At 37.0% G+C, this 16599-nt stretch overlaps 1 protein-coding gene across 1 annotated transcript; it reads right to left on the reverse strand.

Moving 5' to 3' along the window:
* Positions 1-1476: 1476 nt before the first annotated feature.
* Positions 1477-1869, reverse strand: LOC140150018 (uncharacterized). Its single transcript, XM_072172023.1, has one exon. It carries the CDS (start codon positions 1867-1869, stop codon positions 1477-1479), a length of 393 nt encoding a protein of 130 aa, XP_072028124.1.
* Between the last annotated feature and the right edge of the window lie 14730 nt (positions 1870-16599).

Raw genomic sequence — 16599 nt, forward strand, 5'->3', positions numbered from 1 at the left:
TTTGCACCGTACTACCATTCTCTTTAGTTCTAATCGGTAGTATAAGAACGGCCCATGGCACATTTGCCATTTTGAAAAAAGTGACTTTTGCAATCTTGAATTCATAGGGAAATACATGAATATGTGTTTTATTCTGCTTCTAGCAAGAAATTGGAGTGTTTACAACAACTTAGTAAGTTCAGTGGCAGGTAAAAAGAGGGCAGTATGGCACTTTAACCTGAAAAACTAAATTTTATGCAAAAATTGCCATGGGCCGTTCTTATACTGAGACAATCAATTATTATCACCTGTTCGCGAATCACAACACGTTTTGGTGCGTTCCTGTCGAAATTTTCTTCTATGATTGCTCTAAATTTTCAAAATGATTCGTGTCAGTACCAATATCTGCATGGTGTGATGTGATATCAAATTATGATACATTATGTTGCCCAGCAAAGCCAATTGATACAAGAAGTATTGACTTTATATTGTTCGGGTGTTTCCGAGTACAAGAAACAATTTAACGGTCACAGGAACCTAGTCTTATTATCAGTTGGAGGGGTAGTTCATTGGTAGATCACCAGTGCGGTCATCTTCGGAGTCTAATTTCACCCTTCTTAAGATGAGCACTCCTGGTGTAGTTCTCTCTTGAAAGATGACAAAATTGGAAAAATCACCTTGTTGCAGTCTAAATAACAAATGAACAAAATCAGCTTGTTACACTAGCAAGTACTACACCCTTGTAATGGTCCACCCGGGGTGATGTAAGGCAGCAGGCAGGACTAGTGTATAGCTATGAAAAGTGTCGTTGATGAATATTTATAAGTTTCACTTGGTATTTTTAGGTCTGAGTGTCTTGTGCTGGTTCGAATAATCGTCTTCTTTATCTTCACATGGAGACGGTTTCCAGCTTTGAATCAGGTCTATTTGTCGGAATGCTTTGCTTTGACGGCATAACCATATCACATACCGGTAGCTGGTTCTGAGTGCGGTTTTAGAAGCCACATCCATGGTGTTACGTCTCTTTCCACTTGGTACTCGGAGAGCAGCGACGCATTTTGTCAGCGGCGATGCGTTGTAAATACCTCTGCTTCCAATTTCAATTGGGAAGTAATGCGTGCACCATCCCCTATTTTCTCAGTCGGCTACAAGATCTTGGTATTTGCTTTTCTTTCTTGCATTGGCATTTTACAGGTTTTCTTCCATTGGGACTGTAAGCTTAATGATGATAACTGTTTTGGTCCTTTCAGAATAGATTGTAATATCAGGACGTGTTGCAGTCTCTGTGATTATGGGAGGAAATACTACTTGCTTATATGTTCCTCATCCATCAAAAATTCCCAGTCATTGGCCTTCTGTAAGAGGTTTGTTAGATCTCTTTTTGGAAGAGGCAGTGCTGTATTCCGGTAGGTTACACCATCTGCAGTGCAGAATTTGATAGTAGTCATATATATAGTTGGCATCTTCTGGAGGGGTGTACGATTTCTGATTTGCCTCTTAAACAAAGGGCATTATGCCATTTGCTACAGCTTTAAGTGTCTGATCATGTCTCCAGTTGTATCTACCACTCTGCAGAGAATAGTTGCATCCATTTAAGATATGGAATAGAGTGCAGTTATTATGACATAAATGGCAGGATCCAAGGTTGGTCTTTCCCCAGAGTCTCAAATTAGCTGGTGATGGAAGTTGGTCGTGGATGGTATTGACATGGTAAGAAAGAAGCTCTGGTGTCCATACATAAAGTAACTTCTTCCAAGATGTATCTACTTGCATGGCAGAGTCCCATCTGAGCCATTGTTCTTGTTTGGCGCAGCCATAGAGGTACACAAGCATGCCATCTTCATCTACGTCTTTCACCAGACAAGTGAGGTATTTCCTGTGGGGTTTCATGTCTCTTAACAGTTTCTGGTTCTTTTTGAAACCAAGGCCTGCTCTGTCTGTTTGACCTCTGCACATCTCATTCAGTATCAGATGTCGCTCTCTTTGTTCAAGTTCTCTGACTCCATTCCACCTTGATTGCCTTTCTTTTCTTTGTAGGCAGTCTTTGTAGAGAGTCTGTGTTTTTCCATCTATAGAATTCTTGTTGAAATGGTGCTTGGTGACTTGGTGAGTCTTTTAAGGTGAAGCCCATATTTCTTTCTGCTTCTGTATAGACCACTGTTGGTGGTGCATCTGCTAATTCCTGCCCATCTTTCCATCTAATGTTATGTACAATAGCCGCCAAGGAACCAAAAAAGTATTTGTAACATCTTTCTTTATGTGTAATATTTGGTGATATGGAACACCGGCGATTGAACTGCTCATCAAGTGCTCATCTAAGTATAGGTTTGTGTACATGGTTCTCTCAATAATAAAATGCAATAGCTAAACACAACACAAAAAGAAAGTCCTCACCACATATGTAACCCGTCATATATATCTAAAGGCTTAGATTTATGACGGGCTATGTAAGTGAGGAGTTTCTTTTTGTGCTGTGTTTAGTTATATTAGACTTTGACACATTAATGTCATTTTGAAGTTGTATTAATGTTCAACGTTGAATTGATTTAGCAAATTCGCATATGATCTCAACAGAATATCATCATATCATATTATCATAAGTTGTTTCAACGCAGAGTTATGCAGTAAAAGGATTCTGTTCCATATTTTGGACAAAATGGATGTGGACAATCTCCCAACAAACTTTAAGTTAATGATTTTAATTAAATAATTAGATAATACAATGAAAACTGTGATTATTTGCAGGATGTTCTCTTCCTTACCACACATTTGACCAAGGGGACACCGCAGCATATGTTCACGAATACGTCTGGCCTGAAATACCAACAGGAGTGACCAACTTTACTTTTTAAATGCGTGCAGGAAATGATGCACTTGTGTCCCTCTCTTCAATTGATGGAGATTTATCAAACATGTATCAAATTAGTAAGTAATAAATTCGGAAAATCGTAAAAAAAATAATCAGTATTATTCAGTGCCCTAAGTAGAGAAATTAGTTGCGTGTATTTAAACATGTTGAATGATGCTTTAACTTTGTCAATACTGCTGTTTTCCTTCTCCTTTTTCCCACATTTAAAATACCAAATGACAATTGTGAATGACTTATCCTTCACCTTTAAGCAATATATACACAATTGTGACTATTTACACTTTCGCTGGGATCACTGAACGGGCCTTTAAAGTTATTTTAATTTTTATTATCAGTTATTGGTGGATGGAATAACACCAGGTCTGAAATTCGCAATTGCAAAGAGACTTGCAGTTATAGAGCAAACCATGTCTATACACCACAGATTTTGATTGAAGCAGAATACCAACAATTTTTCATTTCGTTTACGGGTGACTTGGTTCAAGTTGGTCTGAATGGGAAATCACCATTTATGAGTCACAATCGAACCGAAGGATATAATATAAGACACATCGGTATTGCAACATACTGGGGCAGTGACGGAGATTGGAAGTTTTGTGGGTTTGGTAAGAAAATCATATATAAATGGCAATCTTTTTACACGAAGGAAGTACTGATCAAATCTAAAACACTAAAATAAAATCTTTCAAGATTACTTTTATCGATAAATTTCCTCTATGATGTGTTGAGGTAGACAATTGTCCGCCCAACAGTAGACAATTGTCCCGGACAATAATTGTCCACCTTTAAGAAATTTGTTTGCACAAAATTCCATTTTCATGATTTTGACGATTTCAAAATGACATTTTCAGGAAAAACTCATTTTGAAAGATTTTATTTTAGTGTTTTAGATTTTATCAAGGTCCATTTGTTTACATTTTTTCAATCCATGGTATTTCCACAAATTTATTTAGATGAGACAATAATACAAATGTAACAAAAAGGAAGTTCACATCTGTTCATTATGCTTAATTTACACAACTAATTATAAGCAATACAATTTATTGATATGAACGTGGAAAAACTGCAGCATGGTACTATACTATGTCATGAAAATCACGAATGTAATTATGCTTGGTAATTGTGATGTTTTGTTTTCTTTTTTCCCTTGCTACTGCCGACTTATGCATTTCTAGGAGAATCATAAGGTACGTGCATAGCTGAAATGTGTATGATACGATAGCAGTTGTTGCTCTTACAAAGTGGCGGCACCAGGATTTTTTTTCGGGGGGCATTGCCATTGGGAGGGAAGTGAATTTCAGGAGGGGGCAAAATTGCCGCAAAAAAGTGGAAATTTACGTAATTGTGGGGGTTTGGCCTCAAAAATGGGAGGGGGGCAAACTGGGGAAAAGAAAAAACGGCCACAATTATATGATTCGTAGAATGAACTTTTGCAAAACATCAAAGTGTTATTTTCAATAAGATATCATCGGACGTCATCACCATTATCATCATCTTTATCATCATCATCATCATCGTCATCATCATCATCATCGTCATCATATATGGAGGGCTGATAGTTTGGGTACGGGTGTATGTAAGGTGGGGGTGGAGATGTAGGGTGTGTGAGCTTTAGGAGTGTGAGTGTGAGATTTTGCCTCAACAAGTGCAATTAATTTCTTTGAGTAATTTTATGGTGTTTTTATGTATATTTTATATGTGTTTTTTTTATGTCTTTTAATGTAAACAATGCAAATGTAATATTTCATGTAATTTGGCCTACGGGCCACGAATTTGAAATAAATTAAATATGAATCTGAATCTGAATCTGATCATCATCATCATCATTAAAATCATTATCTTCATCATTTTTATCATCATGTTTTACTTTACACTTTACAGGGTAGTGATGTTGCCAGCAACAAAAACATGAGTAGAGGAGGTGACGGATTATTGTGCTAGTTCCAGCTACATTTTTAACGCAGAACTCCAGGGATTTATTAATAATGATGAATTATTTTTTAAAGCTAATCGAGCGTACTGTTTTCATTATACACACATTTAATTTCTTTGTATTCTATCATTTTGAACAATAATCAAATATCACTTGAAAGTGCTCATTTATGTTACAAAAACCAATGCATATGTACATTTCTATTTATCAGAATAATGGTTTTGTGCTTTATAGTCGCTATAATGTGGATAATCAATTATCATTTACGCAAATTAGCTCATTAACCCTTTCACGCACCGTGTCCTCATATGAGGACAGATATAAAATGCACCATGAACAATGTAATATCACCCCCTCATCAATATGCAATGTAGCAGTGTTAAGAGAGGGCAACATGCACTCTGAGCTCTTATAAATGTATACCGGTTTTGTTGACTCTCAAGTACATTTCTAAATTTTTGCTAAATGTATGATCACTGGATTCAGCCAAATTTCTAACCTGTTTTAGGGCGTAGTTATGTGACATTTATAGATGTTATAGAATATAATCAAGATAATGGAAACAACTATATTGTGACAAATATTTTAAAATACTTATACCCCCCATGACTTAACTCTGGTGATTTTCTATGTAGATGTAGCATGTAAATATCTGTAAATATATATTGACGTCCTGGCTGCGCAGTGTGCCATTAATCAACAGAACCCCCCCATCAAAAAATAATCAAAATGATCCAAATATGGGCACAAATTACTGAACACAATTTGTCTGTCATTTTAACTTATGATTTTTCTCACAAGTTCACGGCGAGAATCATGGTTGACGTCGCTATTTTTGTCACCATTATATTTACACGCAAGTGGTGAGATGTTTTAGTAAACATACCGTAAACGTTCAGTTCGCCTAATGGCGCTATTGGATTCTTAGAAATGTGAGAGCGCCCTCCTTGTAAAATCTCAACAGCATTAAGGATACGTGTATGTTAAATTGAGCAACCTGGACATAATGCCTCAGAAAAAAAACACCGTGACATGACCCAATACTTTAGGTCACTAGGTTAGTTGCTAGAACAGCAAATGTTTTGGGGTTTTTTCAGGTATTCTTTCTCAAAGTGCCATTGGACTTAATTTGTAAATCGATTCATATGTTATACCTAACTCATTTTGGTAAATCTTTCTATAACATTGTAATTTCTTCATATTTTGTAATATTCTTCAGTTCAAAATTACACCCTTCCGCTGTTTGACCCGTTAGCTCAGTCGGCAGAGGGTGCGCCTTGAATAATGAAGGGTACGGGTTCGAATCTTGATTACTGCCCCCCCCCCCCCACGTTTATGTGAATAAGTGCCAAGAAATGTTTTTGGATTTTGTCCCCATTTTATGAACGAATATTGTGATTTTTTTTTAATTTAATTTTTATTTTCTTATTTTTTTTAGATAAATAGGCACTGCGAACAAACGGCAACAAAAACCGCGGACAAAATTTGCTCCACCTGCTACCTATCAATGCGTGATATATTCCACTACATTTAACAGTTTAATGAACTTTGAAAAATAAAACGGCCTCAATGTTTCAAATTGTGTAACTACATTACTTTATTCATTTATGCATTATAAATGATCAGCTATTTTTTCTTTTCTTAAAAGGATCGAACTCAAGTAGATCAGACCATTGATCATATAACCAGGGGGATGACACTCTTATTCACATGTTTATTTACAACGCAAACCTATATCGAATCCCGGTGGTTTGCGAATAATGAAATGTCTGCATCCCAGGATCAATTAAACCCTGGTATGAATTATTTATTAGCTTTCGCCACGACCTGTTTTGCAATAACATAAAAGCACTTCAAATAACAGCCCGTTGAGTTCAATGAACTACGCCCTGAAACCGATAGAGTTGTGACTTATAAATAAGCTCTCCCATTGACCTCTATTCAGGTCAGTGAGCTCTCCATACACAAATGAACTAGTACAATAGGACAAGGCCAGCACCTATGACCTGCTTAGTGACATGTTATTTTGAAGTATTCTAAAGCTTAATATCTTGAAGATTAGTATTCGTTTGTGCATATGGACTGCGCATTTATGATGCAAAATATTAGTTCTTATATAAAATTACAAATACTGGAATTATGACACACGGTATAGGTGATATATAAAACGACTAATAAAATCATGTCATCATGGCGTCATGTCAAAGCTTCACTATACAGTCTGCCGCCTGGACAACCAATTCTTTAGAAATGCTTAGTCGCGCTAAAAGTCGATCGATACATGTAAAAATCAGCACAATTCAGAGATACACCTTTTTGCTATGAAATTAATTTTCTCGGTCAAATATAAAGCAATATTTTTTTTTCTTCAGTAATGTCAGTTAAAAACTTGGTGCTTGGATATACATTTTTTTAAATCCTGGTGTTCAAATTAAGCATCAAATTGTGTCTTTTAGTGTGATATTTTTGATTTTTATAGGCCTTGAATTCGCCTGCGAGCTTTTTACGGAATTCATGTTTTAGCGTCTCAAACTAACATAGTTTGCTAAAGAAAGATATTTCCCACCTCTGTAAAGCACATCGTGTGGGTCTATATGTTATAGTTTTGTCAGAATTTCCGTTTTTGTTTTACCCTTTTTCCATTCATGCTCAGAAAATGTCAAACTAAGTAAAAGTAGGCAATGGTGAGTACTTTTATCTCGAGAGCAACCAGCAGAAATAGTCGATATTTCCTTTGTTGTTATCCAGGTCAATTTTTCATTGAAAGCAAATTGCCCGACCAGCGATTAAATCCCCAATTGGGTGTTCTGGTTAAACATGATCAGTAGGAGCGCTATAGGTCTGGGAATTTCTTTGCTATATTGAAGTTCTGGCAACACTATAGCCATGCCGGTATTCCTATTAAACCCAGGGATATCGATCCACAATGCTAGTATTAGCCTTTAGATTTCACGTGTTGATTTAGAAATTTTTTCAGCCGACAGTGAAAGATGGTGAAATCAAAACGGAAATTCTGACAAAACTATGATATATAGCTCACGGTGATGTGCTTTAGAAAGTTGGGGAAAATCCTTCATTAGCGAACTATATTACTTTGAAAAGCTAAAAGGTTAATCCAAGAAAAAGCTCGCGGGCCGAGCTGAAGCCTATAAAAATCGAATATCTTACACTAAATGACTGAATTTCAGGCCTAAGTTTAACACCAGGATTTAAAAAAAATCAGTATCAAGCATTATAGTTTTTCCAGCCATTTACTGAAAAAATGAAAATTATTGCTTTTCATTTGGCTGAGAAAAAATGTTTACACTGAAAAGGTGTAACTCAAAATGTTGCTCATTTCAACACCAATTTCGATCGTTTGTATTGCCTCATTAAATGACTGAGTGAGCCTTGCAGAACAAAAGAATCGGTTGTGCAGGTAGCTGACTGTATATCCCGTATGTTTGTCTAAATTAATTAATATTTTGAGAACAATTTCTACACCCATTTAATATGTACTCAGGTGGAACCCGACTCTTTTTAATTTTAATTTCTTTTTATGTAACAAATTCAGGTTTTTCTATTGCGCGGGGCCGCCGGGCAATACAAATTTAGGCTAACATTGAATAAACGCGGAATTAAGAATAGGCGTTTCTAGTACATACAGCGTCTGACTCTACCTGAGGACCTAGCCTGAGTCCCATGGGCTCCAAGAATGGCTCTCCATACACAAATGAACAAATACAATGAAGGGTCGCCATTGCTCTCCATACACAAATGAACAAATACAATGGAGAGTCCGACTGCCATGCAAATGAGCCAAGTGTCCTCTCAAGGTACGCTCTGTGATATAACTATCAGACCACGAAGTAGTTACGTAACTCCGTGGTATCGGAACCAAGCACTGTTTGTATGGCGATCATTACTATCACGCTATTTTGGTATGCCTTTTTTGTGTACTGATTGTTTCGATCGTGGTTCATTACTTAAACGAGTGATCCCGTTGACATAGTAACATTACGTAACTTCGATACTGAATAGTTGTTGAGTGCACATAATATGGAAAGCCATTGGGGTATTGTGTGCCTTCCAAAGCGCCTTATAACACGTTCTCATTGTGTTGTGGAATCCTAGCCAGTATTCAATGATAGTCATTTATCTATAGAGGCCTTGCATGCGTTTATCGATTGGCTCCAAACAAAGGATTTGAACCGGTTTCTTCCCCGTAATCATGGCGCAGTGCAGTTCATTCAATAAAATGTTGTCATCAACCTATTTGATCGTAGTGCATTTTGTTATGTGTGTGAGACGAACTGTCGCGGTAGATTGCAATCATGCTTTTGTTGAATGCATTTGAGTAGTCCGCCATATTTACAGGATGATACGTCATATGCACAACCTATAATTGGTCGTTGTATGATTTTGTTCGTTCACTCATTCAAATTTTATTTATATCATTTGAAGACTGAGTCTGTTATGATACATCCTCCGTGGAACAGTTTCAAACAAATATAGCTAGGGATTATTGGGGCAGAGGTTATCTTTTGAATCCTCTTAGGGGGCTATCATTTTTTTCGGAAGGGGGGTCCCAAATTTACAAAAAGTCTGCGTCAATAAAATTGCGCACCCCCTATTTCGGCAACAAAAATGTTATGATCCCCAACCCCAAAATTGTATTGAAATCAGTCTTTTTGAATAGAGGCCTTGCATGAAATTATCGATTGGCTCCAAACAAAGGATTTGAGCCGGTGTCCTTCACCGTAGTTATGGCGGAGTGCAGTCCATTCAATCAAATGTTGTCATCAACCTATTTGATCGTAGTGCAGGGTTATGTGTGTGAGACGAACTGTCACGGTAGATTGCAATCATGCTTTTGTTGAATGTATTTGAGTAGTCCGCCATATTTACGGGATGATACGTCACATGCAAGGCCTCTATAAAATAAACACACTATCTGTGGTCATCGTGTGACTCCCTACATTTTGGTCATGAAACATTTTATGACCCCCTCCTATTTTTCTTTCCAAGACTTTATGACCCCTGTATATTTGGGACCCCCCTTTCGAATAAAATTTAATACCTCTTATGACCACTGAAGCATAGGCAAGGACACTCGCGCGAATTGAAAGACTTGACGCTCGCGACAGTTCGTCTCACACACATAACAAATGCCTATATGATCAAATAGGTTACTTTATACAACGAAAAAGAAACGCTAAAACCCACAGAAAAACAAAGAATCATGAAAAAAGACACATAAAAGATAAAATAATAAAAATATATAAACAATATTAAAGATAAAATCAAGAAAATAGAGAATAAAATTTCCTCAAATCAGAAAAAACATTGACAGACATCATAATCTGTCAGAAATTACTGCATGAGATTCGAACCATCAATCGTCTCCACAAGTTCTCTTTATCCTCGCACTATAGTCTAATGCTCTGCTCACTGGGCCACAACGTATCAGGTGAATGATTACCGCATTATCATGAACAAGATTGTTTGATTTTGTTCATAATTGTATGTGTCGATAGGTTTCACCCTTTAACTACACGTATCCTTAATGATCAGTGATAATAGTCGGCTTTTACAGGGATGGCGCTCTCTCATTTCCATGAACTCCGTAGCGCCATTAGGCGAACGTTTACGGTATGTCAAAATCAATCCAACGAAGGATTCCGTGTTATCGATAAACATACACACACACACCCCAATGATTTACTATAATAACAAATCGCTGATTATGTAGACCAGAGTGGCAGTTTTTTAAATGTCAAATTTCATGTTTTGTCTGAATTCTAAAACTTAGGGATTCTATAGGTAGACACTGTCAAGAGTAACGTTAGCGTCGTATATAGAAAAAAAGAAGCCATTTGATATCAAGAAAAACGACTTGGTTCATTTGACTTTACAATCAGAATCAGTTAAGGAAAAAATACCCGCAGAAACACACAATTTAAGCTGTTTTTACACACTGTCAGTCATTTTGAAGAGAAATCTGGTATGTCCCCATCTAAATAGTTTCCCATGTCAAATTTCACAAGTTTCTATTCAAAAATGAAATCTTATTACTGACTCTTGTAAATAACTTTAAAACGTTACAATGTAAATAATGTACATAATGATATGGTTTTTAGAAATAAGTTCACAAGAAATGCATTGCATGCTGGAAAGGGATTTCCTTATCACAGATAACACTCACATCTGCATGGAATTTGTTTCTGAAAACTATAAAGAAAAAGGGAAATAAAATAGAATAAAATAAAATTACTTTGTTTGTTTTGTTTTTGGGTATTAGAGACAATTAGCATGGGTGGTGTTTTAGGAGGGAACAAAATATTTCCCTCCAAATACCAAAATTGCCATGGAAGAATTGATTCTTCTTGCAATCGCCAACTTTTATGGCTGCCGCCATGCTTTTGCAGGTTGCCGTAAAACTAGTGGTGTTAAGGGGGTACTACACCCATGGCCAATTGTGTGCCTATTTTTGTATTTTTCTCAAATATTATAGCACATTGGTGACAAGTAAGATATGTATATAGGGGCAAGGACTACAGCTACTGTACTGAAAATTTAGCAACTCAAAGCAAGTAGTTATTGATTTATTGATCAAATATTGGTTTTCCCTCATTTTTGACAGTAACTCCACAACTGTTGTCTGTGCTGAAATAAAATTTCCAGTGCAGTAGTTGTAGTCCTTGCCCCTATAATATACATATATCTTGTAACTTTGGGGAAAAATGCAAAAATAGGCACAAAATTGGGCAGGGGTGTAGTACCCCTTTAAGGCTGTTCCAGTTGTTTTTCATTCCCATAGGCTGTTCCATATAATTTGCATACCACCTATGTAAGCTGTTCCATGTAATTTACATACTCATTGGCTGTTCCATGAAATTTACATACCCATTGGCTGTTACATGTAATTTACATATCCCTATGTTGGCTCTTACATGTAATTTACACGTAATTTACATAACCCAAATATTTTTGGTCAGTGCTAGTTTTAAAATCAGTATTCAGTGAGTCCCGCCTCACATTCCTAGTATTGTGAAATGGACCAGCTTCAAAAAGGAGGTTAATTGCTATCTAGGCGCTAACCCGTCAGCTTTATCGTAATGATAATAGCTGTAATGCCTTGATATGTCTTGACATAAAAAAAAATGATTCAAAGTGCTTTAACTTCTTAATTATTTTGCAAGATGTGTAAACTATAAATTTTTGGAAAGAAAGTTAGTCAGTCTAAATATAGTTACAGATTTCGTATAAAACAACAAATTCAGAGAAATCGCAAAAACCCTTTTTTTGCTCGATTTTTCGTAAACACACTATAGAAAAAGGAAAAACCAAAATTTAGTTTTTGTTTGTTTTTTGTAATCTAGCCACTCCATTCCAGGAACAAGTGTTTCACTTTTTGGATATTGACTTTATTTGTTTTTTAATATTGCCCGAATAAGGCCAAAAATATGCCTTTTTTTAAATTTCTGGGTCATTTTTAGTCCATAAAAAAGAAAACAATTTCCAAAAATTTAAAAGAAACCTTTCCAGGAATGGAGATTATAGATTACAAAACCATACAAAATCCAAATTTTGGCTTACTTACACAATTGTGACTTTTTACTCATTCTGTAGTGTGTTTACATAAATTTGAGAAAGACTCAAGGACTGTAATATAAAAGTTCACGAAAGACTCAATGACTGTGTAATAAAGTTAGTCTGAAATGACTACTTTGGACTGCATTTAGTTTTGACAGTGATGTAGGAGTTGCTTCATGCCATGCTGTGCTAGCATACTCCATCTTAGATCTGACCATACTCTTATAAATTATTGCTCTCTGAGCTGGCACCAAGTAGGGTGCAGCACGGCGGAGGAGACCAGTGCGCTGGGCCACTGTCTTTGCCATCTTGGTTATAACAGGATTCCAAAATAAAGTTCTGCTGAGGGTGAGACCAAGGAGTTCATACACTATCTGCCTCTGGGAGCTTTATACCAAAGAATTGGAGGTTAGGATGATGCCAGCAGAATCTCTGCGGTTGGAAACTGTGATGGATTGGCATTTAGCTGCTCCGAAAAGTATGTTCCATGTAGAGGCCCATGTTTCGATCTCTAGTAGGTCTTTGTTGAGAGATGGAAGTCATCAGGGTAACATCGTCAGCATACAAGATGGAAGTATTTGTCAGCCTCTGAGAGATGGGCAGAAAGTCGAGAAATATTGTCCGAATTTTTTCCCAATAGACCGAACTGACCTACCTTGTAAGATCCATCTGGAGAATTCCAACCACCTGTCTGACTATAGTAAAGAAGCAGGAGAAGTCTTACGACGAATTCAGCTGCTTTTCGATTCGCTTTGTAGGTCTAGCCAATGGCTGGTGAAGGGGTGGGTTCAGAAAAAGACCTATGGCTAAGGTTTAGAAAGGACGACGGAAGGGTAACGGTGATAGAGAATGATCGAATGAAGTGAAAATTGACTCCCCTCAAGACTTTGCAAGAACCAACTATAACTATAGAACTTCCATCACTTACCCCTTATGACCGAAGGCACCCGCACCCCTGTCACCACTGTCGCAATAATGTAAATTTCATCTGGAATGTTCATAACTGAGTGGTGTAAACTTGTGCTCGCTTTATTATAATTCAAATTTTACAACTATGATAACCTATCTTTATTAAACATATTCATATAAACATAATGCTGCTTAAAAGGAAGGATAACTTGCTTAGAACTGCTTAAAAGGAAGGATAACTTGCTTAGAATTTACATGGCAAAAAATGTGCGTTCGTCCTGGATCCCCCCTGCTACGAGTATCATTTTGAATACTTGGCGAGATATCTGGATCTATGCTAGAACTAGTTATGGCCGCGAAGCGGCCAACTAGGCGCTCGGTATAGGACTGGTGGATTTTGTAATGTCAGAGAGGGATTGTCATGGTCCCATACATGCACTGAACAAGTGCTAGATCTATGCATGATAAAAGCAAAATTTTCCCAAATGTCATATCCCGCTATCGACTGAAGTTATACACATGGGGCCAATCGCATTTGAAACATACATGTTTGAGGGCTAAATACACCATAGTATCATTACATTTTCGAGTTGGTGACGTGAAAGACCAAACATCAGTTCTTGGCGGGCCAAATGTGGTTAACGTATGTTTTCAATGGATTCCTTAGGGGTATATTTTTGTCAAATATTTATTAGGTGTTATATTTTCATTCAAAAATAGTTCCGTTACATGTCGCTTTTAAAACCCTGAGAACTCTTCAGTTGACTAAGTTTAGGAACTGTATTTGAAACAAATCCCCTACTACCAGAATATGTACTTATTACATTGAGCAGATTACCTGTTATATCATTACCTTGTGGTAGCCATGGTAACTATACATTCAAACCATTCTCTCTTAACATAACTAAATACTAGTGTCAACATATTTTACTACCCTCCTTGACGCATCCATGTTGAGTACTTCATTGCTAGCAGTCTTTTTCATAGGCACACCTTTCCCTGTTGATTTAATACCGGTACTTGATGTTATCTCCTGTAACTTATCCTTCCACATAGACCGTACGCGACTTGTAAACCCAAAGGCTAAGAAGATGAAGACTCCTTGAAGGGAATTCAAGATTATGTAGATAGAGCTTACAGCAACACTACTTGGTATGAGAATGTACAAGTATGCGAAGATCCAGGTCGCTCCGATGACGCCACTCAACTGTGAAAAGATTAGAGGTCCCGAGTTATTACTTACTTACATACCTTCAAGAGGTTCAAATGTCAGAATAGGGATTGGTTCCAAACATTCTTGATACATTATAAACGTACACATTTACATATCAGTCATTCCTGAACGGAAACTGGTGGGTGTTGGCAAATATCGTAACTCAAAAAAGATATTCATGTAAAATTCATGTATTTCAAAACCTTCCACGTTTCCGGCGAGAGGGGAACCACACAATCCCCCCTACCTCTTTGCGCTTCGCGTCTCCGATGAGGCCGATATGGAGGACGAGCTAACAATAAATGACTATTAATAAATAATTATTATTTTCAAATTTTTAACCAATGACTCTACCACCCGATGTTTATTTCTCACAAAAATAGTACCTCGTGAACATGCATGCTAATACCGTATAAACCCGTCTAGAACTTAAGCATATAGTAGCGACTGTGATGATAGAAAAATTCACGCTAGCGCCCTCCACAATATTATATCATTATGGAATTTGAGCAAATCATTTACCGACACAAGCAGGTATTACAATGTATTATTTTATCTTGATTTCGGATCGCACGAGCATAGCTCACTTGGTAAGGCATAGGACTTTGGTACACGAGCGCTTTAGACTATAGATTGAAAGATGGTGAGTTCGAGCCTCATCACGGTCACATGAATTTTATAAACCAAATATTTTTCGAACTTTTCATTTATATTTTGGTGTTGTATTTATATTTTCTTACATTTTTCTATTAATACTCTTTTCGTGTTCTCTCTTTTCATATTTTTTTTCTATAATTGTTTTTCTTCTATTGTTTCTTTTCTTTGTTTTCTTTGTCTTTTTTTTTTTTCTTTCTTGTTTTTTGTTTTTGCTTTTGTTTTTCTTTATTTTTCTATGATTCATATTGCCAGGGAGAGGAGTGAACTAAAGGCCCATTCAGTGATTTGCTCATCCGGACGATCGTAAAAATCATCAAAATTCAGATTTTGTACTTTTGTCATTGTCATAGATATGCTAACATAGCCTGCTAGTGGTTCAGCCGAAAACCGCATATAATGCATTCACGTGAATCTGTAATTTATATAGAGACCCTGCATGCTTTTATCGATTGACTCCAAACAAAGGATTTGAACCGGTGTCCTTCACCGTAGTGCAGTCGCAGTGCAGTCCATTCAATCAATTGTTGTCATCAACCTATTTGATCGTAGTGTATTTGTTGTGTTTGTGAGAAAAACTGTCACGGTATATTGCAATCATGCTTTTGTTGAATGCATTTTAGTAGTCCGTCATATCCACTGTATGATACGTCATATGCACAATCTCTTTACTGACAGTTAAAATTAGCTACATGTATTTGAATGGGGCTTCGACTTCGTCAATATCAGCACGATATGGTTCAATGCAGACGTGCCGCTTGAACATACCAGTGCAGCGCGGTATATTCAAAAATTTCAATTTGCTATGGTAGTAAATCCGATTATTGCATAACTTCGCCAGCGTATTAAAGACATAGGTTATGTAAGGGATAAACTGTCCCTCGTTTCATCTTTTCTGTTTCAGGAGCTCTATTGTTCAGAAACGAAAACGGAAGGATTAAGTAGGATGGTGTGTAAGTTGACTTCATTGTTACGTTTGGGGCATCATGCTTCTCATTTGAAGAGGTAATAATAGGTGCTGTCAATCACACTTATGTCTGTCAATAAAGGCTGGATAAGCCAATTATATGCAACACTGGCGTCTCAAGTGGGCAATCTTATAGTCATTTGATAGGCCTACATCAGGTCCGAACGCAAATTCGGTGTCATTATGGTCCATATTACTAAGACATTTAAAAAAGGACCCTTGCCTCTTCTCCTCTCGCTTTCTTCTCTTTCTAGTCTGTCTGTCTCTCCCCTCCACAACTCTCACCTGTGCCATCTTTTTAAATTATGTGGATATCTGAATTATATTGGATGTTGTATTTCCTTTACCCTTCTCCCCCTCTCACTGTTTTAGCAGTAGGCCTATGATCACCGTGGAAAAATCAAAATAAACGGAATAAACTCCTCCCTGCTCTGTTCGTCCCCTCTCTTCTCTCGATCTCCTCTCCACTCCTCTCCTCTCCTCTCATCTCCCTCTCTCTT

This window comes from Amphiura filiformis, chromosome 4 (genome assembly GCF_039555335.1).
Source record: "Amphiura filiformis chromosome 4, Afil_fr2py, whole genome shotgun sequence".
Classification (NCBI taxonomy): domain Eukaryota; kingdom Metazoa; phylum Echinodermata; class Ophiuroidea; order Amphilepidida; family Amphiuridae; genus Amphiura; species Amphiura filiformis.